The sequence below is a fragment of the Grus americana genome, chromosome 3 (assembly GCF_028858705.1).
Source record: "Grus americana isolate bGruAme1 chromosome 3, bGruAme1.mat, whole genome shotgun sequence".
Classification (NCBI taxonomy): Eukaryota; Metazoa; Chordata; class Aves; order Gruiformes; family Gruidae; genus Grus; species Grus americana.
In genome coordinates, this window is record NC_072854.1 from 73,867,765 (window position 1) to 73,879,933 (window position 12,169).

The following is a 12,169-nucleotide window of genomic DNA, read 5'->3' on the forward strand; positions in this document are numbered from 1 at the left end:
TCATAACCTGATTTTACATTCTTGAAATTAACAAGAACATTATAGACAATAACAGGTTGTCATGAGGCATCCTGTAACAATATTCTCTTTGGAAGGAGCAATGAATGTATGTATGTACAGGTCCTTAAAATAGGTCTCAGTCAGTCAAGTTCAAAAATTGATTCTTATCAGTTTTCTCCTAAATCTCTCTCATTCCTCATCCTTGCAACAATGCCCTCCCTGGCATGAAAAGATCTAGGGTAAATTAAAAAAAAAAATAAATAAACAAAGAAATGGATGGAAAGGGGGAGGTTGAAGAAAATAGAAAGTGATATTACAACCTTTATCCTCTTTGGGTTAGCTAACCCTCCCCCCCTAAACACCCCTGATGTTACACAAGGTAAAAACTAACCTCAGGAAACAGTGATTTTTCAATTAATGCTATTATGATTTTAAAAAAAAAAGAGGGTTGCTATTTGTATTATAGAAACAGTCAAAACCATGTTCAAATCATCACCGTACAGTGCTGTGTACTGCTCATCAATATTTTCTTTAGACAGTCAGCTTACAATCCAAACCCGCACTCCTTCTCCTTTAGCAACGTGAAGTCTACTTCACTGAAGTTAACAAGTTAACTTTCATCTACTGCAGAGAATACCAGTCATCGAGAAGCTGACAGAAAATAAAAAAATAAACATTTTAAAAGCAGACTAAGCCTGCATCCCCAGCCTTCACTGAAAATAGTTAATCAGAAGAAAAATTCTGTGTGTCTGGATGTCTTCAAAACCAGAGATGCAGCTTTCTGGAGATCAATGGCATTACTTGTCAGGAAAAATTTACTAGACTCGGTCCCCGGTGAAATTTAACAGCTTATGATATATAAGAGATCAGAGCAGATGATTCAAAGATGCCTTTTCACCTGAAAGTCTATTAATCTAGAGGAAGCACAGCACCACTCTGTGTGGGGTGCAGGTGCCCAGGTGCTGGCAGCAGGGGCTGCATGAGGGCCTCTGTGAGGAGGAACCAGGGCTGCCCCGTGCCGAAGACAGTCGGCTCAAGACAACACACCACAGGGCACAGCTGAGGCCCTCAGCCATGCTGGTTGCACCTCAGGAACAGTATATTTAAGAAACAGCAAAAAACACCAGAGAAGGAGGAGGAGGAGGGAGCAAAAAGGAGAAACAGCAGAGGGAACACCAAGGTCAAAGGAGGAGGAGCAGCTTTGTAGTGGGGCAGATATTACCCATGGAGAGCCCACGCTGAGGCAGAGGAAAGATGTGAGAAGGAGCAGCAGAGAGAAACTGCTAAGCTGGCCACGGACCCACCACCTTCCCACCCTCTCGCACCAGTCGTTGCCCTGTTGAAGAGCCTGAGCGTGACCTGCAGTCAGAACACGGTGGGAAGGAGACAGGAATGAAGGAGTCAAGTTGAACCTGAGAAAGCTGGGAGGAAAACTGTGGTTTTAATGTTTGTCTTTTTGTTTCCCACTACCAAATCAGTATTAAATATTTATTTTAAATGACAATAAATAGTCTATTTTTCTCAAGCTAAATCTGTTTGGGCCATAACAGTAGTTTCTAAGGGATCCGCACCTGTCCCCATCTTGACCCATGAGCTTTCTTGCTCCTGTCCTTCCTATCTTCTGCCTCCATCCCACTGAGGTAGAAGTGAGCGAGCAGACAGATGGGAGTTCAGCGCATAGCCAATACCAACCCACCACATGCTCAAAAAAAAGAAAGTCTACGGAACTACTGAGTGTGAAGAAGGAAAATAAGTTCAATGCACATCTATGAAGTCTCCCAATCTGAGCATACTTGATCAGTTTTCAAATACGATGATTAGTCAAGAGACACTCATACATCACTTGCAGACCATCTGCCTGGCCATTATTGTTATATGGTTTACCATGGTCATCAAATTCCCTGCTATTCTGTTATCACTGCCATCTGTATAGCATAACAACCACCACAACAATAACAGATTGTATAAAAAGAATTTATGACGCAGCTCATCATCTGAAGTTTGCTCTTGCACTTTCAGTCAACACTGGATCATCGATATCAACCTCTGCTAGAAAATTAACATTTTACACTGGTAGCATTTTATGCATTGGTATCATTTGTGCTGGGTGGTTCCATGGCTTTTGAGAGGAGAGTCTGTGACTTCAAACTTTTGTGTAAAAGAATGAGCAAATATAAAGCAAGCTTTCCTTATTTTTCAACTGCAAGCTTGCTTGTGATTTAGACCAACTATACCATTAGAGATGCAATATATCAAATAAGTTTGAGAGTAGAGACAAACAGAATGTTTTCAGGAGTCAAGAGTCCAAAAAGGAAGTAATAAGATACATTACAGCAGCTAACGTACCCAGAAGTAATCACAGGGAAAAATGGTTCATTGGCTTTAATCATCAGTTATTCAAACTTTATCACAAAGTTGAATTAGGGAATAGGAAACTGCATAAAAATTTGCATGGAAATAACACAAAGTACGGATGCAGGAAAGATTGGTTGCTTCCATTGAGCAAACTTAAAAAGTTTACTATGGAGATGTATAGGAAGATGTATGGGAAGAAAAAACTAACTCCCAATACAAGCAGCTATACTGTAATTTTGTAAATTAGAACAGTAAGTGATTCACATCTTACAGCAACTCATATTTCTGTAAAAGCAGATTACTACCTTTTCAAGAACAATCCTTAAATAATTAAAAATAAAATTTATAGTGTTGTAGCTTATATCAGAAACATAATTCTAAGACCTAATTACATAGATATTTGATATATTTTTTCTATTTTGTGGTTATGGGAGTGAAGGAAAATTATTACCTCTTTGTTGGTCTCTGATATAGACAAATATCTCAACAAATACTATGCAAATATCGTTTCTAGGATACCTGTGGTTTATTTCTTAGTAATAATTCATCTAATGTTCAAATCTTTAAGGTTCTGTAATGATGGCCTTCCTAAAGCTGATTCCTTTTACTTCTAATGAGATACACAACTGAATACATTTATTTCTATTAGTTGAGTAAAACTTTGCAATAACATGTATACATTGGAATGTGTATCCTTGAACTACTATTCTGACTACATTTAAGGTGCACATGTTATGGTGTTAAGAAAAAAGAACTGATGACTTAAGTGTTTTAAATAAAAAATTAGATAAGGAAATAGAGATTTTTCCTACTTCTTCCATTAAAACGTGAGTACTTACAAAGCAGAGTTGTAATAATTTGAGGCTAAATCATTGTAATAAAAGCAATCGGGATATGGCTTGGAAAATTCTGAAGTCTAACCAAGTAATTGGGATATAAAATATGTACTAGAGACATGCAAGTCTTTTTTCTTTCCTTTTTACCATTCCTGGAAGAAAGTATTTTCTGACCTGTTTTCGAATGCAAGCTCCTTCTTGGTTCCTCAGGCCCCTCGATTGGTTGATCAGCGAGGAAAACTCGTGCCTGGTCCACAGCGTTGAGAATGGTTTGCTCTTTATCTTTCAGTTCACGCCTCAGTGCCTTGTGGGAAGGGAAAGAAGAATGCCATTTGTAACTTGATCTTGTGAAAAACAGATACTATACCATTTTCTCTGTTTTCACCTCTCTAACCAGACCTGTCTAGTGAGTGAGTAATAGCCAACATGTCATTCAGATTGCAAGATAAAATGTAAAGTACACAAAACAAATGGCAAGAAATTAATTAAGGCTAAAAGGGTAATTTTTATAGAACTGACTTGAAGAATTGAACACAAGAGAGATGATGATGATAGGTTTTAAAAACACTCATGTAATAGAAACTGAAACTACTACATTCAAATTATTAAAAAAAGCAAAAGTAAAGGGTTTATTGCTCTTAACAGGATTACTAATATAGATTATTACAACAGATTTTTTCCTTTTTTGGTAAGCTGGAATAACAGAAAAATGCATCTACTGAAATTTCAGAAGATAATTTCACAACTACTAAAAAGAACTGCAAAAGTACTTTACATTCCTTAGAAAATGTTGCATCTTATCTATGTCTCCTACTTACTAATATTTTTAAAACTTATAAGACATGTAACGAGAACTTTTATGATGAGAATACATTCTGAAAAAACATCCTTTAAATTAGCCAAAAATATTTTGAGCCTTATGATGCAGAAACAATTGACCCTTATATACAGAAAAAAGACCAAAGCCAGTTTTTCTTTAAGATATTTTCATGCTAATGGAAATTAATTTCAAGATATTGCATTCTCCAGCAATTATGATTTTTTAAGGGTTAAGTGTAACCACTCTCTTTTAAACAAAAGCATTCATAAGTCTTCAGCTGTAATGTTTCTTATAAAGCATTGTCTTCCATTCATTTTTTAATTATAAAGCTGTCCCACCTAGAAGGAAACTGCTTTGCATGGTTTTTTGTATTACTTTCTACCAATAGAAACAGAAAAGAAGATAATTTAAACATTATTAAAATGCTATGCTTAAATTTTCCAATATATTTTTTAGCTCTAATTACAAAATCAAGGCTTATTTTGCTGACACAAACTGCTCAGGCCCCATTCCAGCTCAAGAAGAGCAGTCGGTGTTCACAAGATTACATAACAAAACGAGTGCTACAGAAAATTGTGGAAGTCTCACAAATGCGACCTTCTCCTTCTCATCAGTAAGTCTCTTGATGCCACAAACACAAAACCCACCTACCTCTTGACTTTAGCTTAGCAGGAAGCAAGATGTTATTTCCTCCCCCTCCCTTCTCCCCCACTTTATTCCTTTATTCTCTTCATCATCCCAAAACTTTCCATTCCTTCTCATGCTACTTCTGCTCCAAATTAAATAAAAACCCAAAACCCAACAAAAACTAATCACTGAAAATATGCTAACCTCCATTTCATTTAGGAACTTGCATTATAGACTATCTTTAGTAACCATTAACTACTGTCTTTATACAAAAACCTCTTCAGAACAGTGTTATCTCTACATGGTTTTTTATAGCAATAATAACAACAAGAAGAATAAGCACTATTCTTTGTAGGATTCAGTATATACTATGTGTAATAAGAAACACAAATTGTAATTTAAAAACCAAGCCCTAATTTGTAAAAAAAAACTATTTTTTTTTTTTTTACACAAACTGAGGCATTGTAAAAGCAACATTTCTGAAGAACCCCTTCAAATCTTGCATCAATGTTTTACTTTCACATAACAGACACATTAGAATAAGACTCTTCAAAATCATCCATATTTTACAAATCATGAAAACATTCTCTATGCAGGAATTTGTTTCAGGAAAGGAGGAAGACAGGAAGCCATTATCACTACTGTGCAATTAAGACTCAAAAATTACCCATTTAAAAAGCTTTTGGTTAGTAGAGTCTGTGTGAATGCACCATTAAAATACAATCTTAACTTTTAAAGATTTTGACAGAAATCAAAGGATGATTACTTCAGTGTGAAGTAGGAAATCTTTATAGAATTAATTTTCCTCCATGCAATTTCCCAAATATTTCTAAGAAAAATGAGGCTATGACAGATTTTGAGCCTACTACGGAATTTCAGCGGTTAGAAATAATCTAGAGATGGATTTCTCCTGCTGTGTCTCCTGTTTACCTTCACATGTTGTGTTCATCAATTTTTCCTGATCACTCTCAATAAAATTTCAATCAAGTTTGACCTAAGAGACCTTGGAGTTAATTCTCTGTCCCCCTCCACCTTCCCTGCCACTGAAGCTGTTCAAATTGAGGTTGACAACACAAAGATTTTAAGACTTTGGCCCATCAACTCTAAGTCATCCATGGCATTCCTTATTAATATATCTTGACAAAGAAATCTTTTAGCATGAAAGAAACCTTGCACATCAAATATTGAAATAATTCAGCAGTAAAGAAGAGTATCTGGAGCACACCACAGACTTCTTATGTTATGGTTTATACATTTTGTTCTTATGCCACAGATGCAAAAATAATTTTTGGAATAGCCACTCAGACTTGCATAACTTTATTCCTTGTTTCTTACAAATACTCGATATATCTCCCTGTCTCTCTCTGCCAGTAAAAAAGAACAGCAATGAGAATGCATGATGCAAGAATAACCAAATATATCAATAATACCCTCCTGTTCTTCAAGGCAAACCTCTCTCCAACAGAATAAAAAAGAAACTCACTTAGAAATCTGATCTCAAGCTCAAATATCATCTGTCTCGAGTGGATGGAGGAAAAATTTCATCGGAAAAATCACATCTACAAGAACACTACAGAGTAAAAGTAAGTCATAAAAAGCCCTGCAAGGAGTATAAAAGCTGCAATACTGAATTTTATCATTGTATTAAAGATTTTTATATAATAAGTGCAATCACTTATTTGGGTGTTTTGTTTAGTTTTGCAAAAGATACCTCCCCAATGGCTACTCAGAATGGATGTGCCTCTTTCAGCACAGAAGTATATTACTCTGTCCCTTCATTCCCCCTTGGTTGCCATTAAGGACTGAAATAGTTAAAGAATTCGTACAGCTTTGAGCATAGCACAGGTTTTGGTAGAAGGAGAATTATTTCCCTGTAGGTAGCTATACTTTTCAGAGAGAAACTTAGGAGAAAATTAATACTAGAGATTTGGTATAGATTAAACAAATAATAAGGGAAGGTACAGCAAAAGACTTGAGAGGCATCTCAAAACTTGTCACTGAAACTATCCACTAGTAAGGTAAACATAGGGATGCAAGTATTTTTTGAGTCCTGATGAGTATGCAGATGTGAACGCAAAATGAAAATGTGAACGCTGAGCACATAGATAACAATTATTTTTTCCCACATGAGGCTCTTTTATATTTATAAAAGTACAATGATATTTTAAAGCTATATTGGTCATACAAAAAGGAGCTGTATGCAACTTTGGCAGTAATTCACACCACCGTATTTCATACTACAATTCTAAATTGTACAATTACTGTATACTTTAGGTAATGATTTAAAATGCAAGCTTCGCTTCCCTCAGTAATCTGACGGGTGACAGACTATCACATCCAACGTCTACACTTCCAACAGTTTTATTGCATTTGCAAATTCATTCTTATTTCCTACATAAACCAGGACATGGGTTTTTAAAGATTCCCGGAGAAACCAACACTAATTTTAGACATTCTTGATTCTTATAAAAGAAGGGGGGAAAAAAACCCCTGGAAACCTAAAATATGGTGTGCTGATGCAGTGTCAACACAAACAGCTTTCAGAGCTGACCTTACATAATACTAGCCAAAAATAATTTTAAAAATTCCTCCTTTGAAACCTGAAAGAATTCTTCCACTGCTAGATTGACAGGGGCTCACAAAACTACACTCTTGAAATGTTTTATGCAGCAGCACACAAAGCAACAACTATGGACAGCAGCACAGCATTCATTTTGCAGGTATGAGGGACATCTTTCAAATTACTTGACTATGGCAGAATAACCCAGGACCCCACTAACACAATCCTCCTCTCAGGGAAGAGAACAAAGAAGTGTTAGCTCCTTAATTTACAACCATTAGCCAATGATTTACTCTCCATTTTGCTTTGTTCCTCTTTCAGTAATTGTGAAACATATGTTTTTCCCATTTTAAATTTGGAAATTATATACAATTTATTCTGTTATACCAAGATAATCTAACCTATTTGCCCTCTCTTCATTAGAGATGCTTATGATTTCTAATATAAAATCTAACTCTTCTTACAAGCTAACCTTTTTTAACTTCCTGTCTGAATTTATAGACAGGGAATTTGCCTAAATCAAGGCCTTCCAAAACTTCTGTTGGGAAAGCTTTGTAGCTGAAGCCTTTTCCACTCTTGAAAAATTAGAAAGCTAGAAAAACTTTTCCTATACATGATTTTTTACACTGTTTAGTGTATCCTGTAAGAGTCTATTTCCTTCAATTGCATCTTAAAATTATTTTTCGAGCATAGTAAGTGGGCTTCCAAAATTATACACTCTTGATTTACAGCCTCTTTTTTCCTCTTTTGAGTTGTACAGAATAATTCAAGGAGCAGATCGGCTTAATAGTTCCAACAGATGAAGGCAAAGCTAATTTCAAAGAAAACACATGGGATGTTTCTTAAAAAAGGAACATATTTAAATCAGGTCTCATTATGCACTCTTTCAAGGAAGTAAAGACTCACGTTATTGTAACTCATATCAGTTTATCACACTGTAGCTTTATGTGCCAATCAGCAGCTCCTGTAGCGTTTAATTACTTAGTCATCTTTATTCTGCACCCGGTGCTTGAAAAATTCCTGTTACTTCTATACACTAAAATGAAATGGAAAAAATAATCCATAGCATATAATAGGATGGGAAGAATAAATAGGATGATTGAGAAAACTTGAAGAATGGAAAGAGGAATTCTTTATAAAGATCGCACAGAGATCAAGGTTGTGACCAAGTCTCTGCCAACTGTCTGCATCATTAAAGAATCAACTAGAAAATAAGCATAGAGTGTTTTAAAGCTGCTCCTTCATGACAGACATCACTTAATATAACATGTTTACATGAAATTTCAAAAGTATTTTGGTCTCTGAGGCCTCCAACATAAGAAGGACATGGAACTGTTGGAGCAAGTCCAGAGGAGGGCCACAAAGCTGATCAGAGGGCTGGAGCACCTCTCCTATGAGGACAGGCTGAGAGAGTTGGGGCTGTTCAGCCTGGAGAAGAGAAGGCTCCAGGGAGACCTTACAGCAGCCTTCCAGTACCTGAAGGGGCCTACAGGAAAGCTGGAGAGGGACTGTTTACAAGGGCATGGAGTGATAGGACGAGGGGTAATGGCTTTAAGCTGCAGGAGGGTAGATTTAGATTAGATGTTAGGAAGAAATTCTTTACTGTGAGGGTGGTGAGGCACTGGAACAGGTTGCCCAGAGAAGCTGTGGCTGCCCCATCCCTGGCAGCGTTCAAGGCCAGGTTGGATGGGGCTTTGGGCAATGTGGTCTAGTGGAGGGTGTCCCTGCCCATGGCAGGGGGCTTGGAACTAGATGATCTTTAAGGTCCCTTCCAACCCAAACCCGTATATAATCCTATGACACATATCTATGTGAGTCAGTTTTATAATGTATACTATATCAGCTGGGGTAGATACACTAAAATAAAGAGCAATATTTAATTTGAGATGGTGCATCTTACCATGCATTTACTTTTTATTACTTCTTACTTAATCTATGTGGCAAGAGAAATAACAAAGGAAAAAAATGGTGCCTAATATATGACCATTAATGCATAGACACGCATGCAGCACATGGGACTTCAAAGATGAGACCAAATCCTACCTGTTCTGATAATCAGTGACAAAGAGTGACCAACTCCAGAATAAGGAAAAGAAGGCAAAGATTGGGGGGGTGGGGGGGAAGGAAGCTGTTTGCCTCCGTAATAAATATATATTGAGTATTTCAGATTTTTTTTTTAAATAAAAGATTCTAAACAGAAATTTAAGTTTTAGAAGTTTATCCCACATCACTTACAAAAGACTTCTCAAAAAGGACCAAAGACAAATGAGTGGCAAAGGCTGCATTTTTCTAAATTGTCTCTCAGTTTACCATTAACCACTTGCTGCCTCTATCGCTGTAGTGGCAATACTGAGTGTCCCAATAGGGTGGCAACTACTAAGGTTCAACATGAGAGTAGACTTGGAAGTTACATCCATAATAAATTCCTTTTTTTGCCTGTATGCACAGGGAAACTAAACTGACAGGAATAGAAGAGCAGAGATGTGAGCAGGAGAATAAGACTATGCATGCCAGTGATCTTTTACCAAAGAACAATAAATGTTAGCTTACTTAAGACTTTCCCTTTGATTTATCAAAAAAGATGCTTCAGGCCAGAAATGGGGGTATTTCTTCACTGAGACTATCTGTCCCTTGATAATTTCCCTTCCCACTCTGATCTACGCATGCGGTCATGGCTATTCACCGAAAATATCACCCACCCCTGTATATGCATTAATAGATATGCATTACATAAGCATCTAGAAGTAATTTTCAAACAAAGTGGTTCACAGTAGTACAGCCAAAGAGATAGCGGATGGAAAGTATGTTTTATCATCTACTGTTCAAGACTTACAGACATGAAATATGAAGCTGTTACTAACATTTTAAAAAAAAATAAAGTGACAATCTCAAATTGCATCTCTCTATTTATGCGGTGACATCTTAATTAAGAAAGGGTAACTGACTTCCTTCTGAATTTAAAGTAGTTCAAAAACGGTAAGGCTATTTTCTTAATTTTCTTCTAACAGCATTTTAAAATCAGAAAAAGACATTTTGAAGCCTTTTGGAAAGTTTTCACTTACAATAAACTTACAGAGACTTTGAAAGGACTCCTTTGTGCACGAGAACAGATTCCAATACTACATTGTAATGGCAGTGGTGGTAAGCTTAATTTTCCTACAGATTGCATCAAAAAAGACATTAAAAAGCTGTTCTTGAATTAAAGAGTACAGTTTTTCTTAAAAACTAAAACAAAAATTCTTTTTCACAGTTAATGATTTGCCAAGAAAGAATCTCTCTAGTCTTTTCTGAAAGAACTGCTGCAAGTCCTGCATTCCCTAGAGATGCTACAGGATCTCAATCCAACTAGGGATGAAGGAAAACACTGCTTAATTGAGCAAAGGTTACAAAAAATGAGGCATAATGATGGTCATTAATATGTCTTCCAGCACCAATAATCTTATGTAACTGGATTTCTTATTTCCTAGCCCATTGAAATGACACTTTGTTATTTGTGTTTCTAGGTCAATGATAAGCAAGCCCTGGATGCCCTGAGAAGTTTGGAGGTCTCAACAGAGTGTAGTCTTAGGCCCTGGACAACATGGAATGCTTGTAGCTTTTTTTTTTTTAAAATATGATTTGGAACTGGGAAAAAAACCCCACACTGTGCATCCTTGAGCTGTTGCCAGAGCCATTATCTTCAAAAAGTTTTTCTAAAAATATACGATTATTGTTCTTTACACAAAAGCAATCTGAAAAGAAAGAGATCTCGGTGTGTTAACACAGATTCCCCACTGAATGAACTACTGAAATCCTCAGACTTATAATCATTCTGGATTTCCAAAAAGGTTAGCAGAATCCTGTTGTGATGGGTTTGCTACACACTTAGCACATATCCCCTGAACTGGTTTTGTTGAGTCTTTTTCCCTTCTTCAAGAAAGCCATTTTCTGAATATTGAACTCTTATTCTGCATTTCACTGTACCAAGAAAGGAATCTCCTTTCTATGGCTAAACTTTCCCTCTTATCAATGACACTACTGATCAGGACTGTTAAAGGGTCAGCAATCTGTTTTTCTTTTGGTTTTACATGCTCTAGTTTTTTAATGGGAAAAAAAAATACAGTATCATATAAACACAATAGAATAGAACCTGCTAGAACACAACACTTCTTTTGCTCATTCAGCCCATTACTAAGCTAACAGCAGACTTTGGTCAAAAGCCGTTGTAGTATGACAGCTCAGAAAGGCCATGATAATCGTGAAATTTGATGGCTTGAATAAAACTACACAAAAGCAGTAGATTAAACCAGGCTTGTTTTACATTGCTATACACAGGAAAAAAAAAAGTAATGTTTTTAACAGTGCTTTTAGAAAAAAATAATTCTGTTTAACATACCTAATCAGGATTTAATGTAAGAATTCATAGAGGTTGTACCCCAGAGACAGCAAAGAGGCCTGAGTCAGAGTGCGGAGACTGACAGAGAGGGAAGCTCCTGAAGCTTTCCATTCTCCGGGTGATGGAAAAAAGTATTTACTTTTATACAACAGCAGTAATCAACCTGCTAGCAGTGGAACCAATTTCCAAATGCCAAACTGCTTGTAAATACACATTCAGTCTTACATCAAAGGACTACAATGTGCTTTTGGTGAAGGAAAATTAATCCCATCAACCTTTACTGTGGAAACATGACAACCACCCTGTATCAATAACCCTGAAAGAGTAGACTTTTTTTTTTTTTTTTTTTTTTTAAACCTACTCCAAGGAAAGTCATGACTGGGTTTGCAGGGCAGAAAGAGAAATGAACATGCAACTTCTGGTTTGGAGTTTTCCTGGAGAAGAAGATTATACAATTCATACTAAAAGGATTAACTGGCAAGTTGTGATGTTAACACACACACTTGTGTTCAACAATTACAGATGATCAAACCCTCCATTTTAGATCAGATCCAAATAACAGCACTTCAAAAGTGAAATACCCTTGAACACTAGGG

The 12,169-nt window shown here is 36.4% G+C and overlaps 1 protein-coding gene across 6 annotated transcripts in view; it reads right to left on the reverse strand.

Annotated features, from left to right (window-relative positions):
* Positions 1 to 12,169, reverse strand: part of UTRN (utrophin) — a 389,659-nt gene that overhangs the window by 95,742 nt on the left and 281,748 nt on the right. For all 6 annotated transcript variants that reach the window (XM_054819386.1, XM_054819387.1, XM_054819385.1 and 3 more), the window contains one exon: positions 3,366 to 3,495. In XM_054819386.1, coding sequence (XP_054675361.1) covers positions 3,366 to 3,495 — 130 coding nt within the window. The remainder of the gene's footprint in view (positions 1 to 3,365; positions 3,496 to 12,169) is intronic.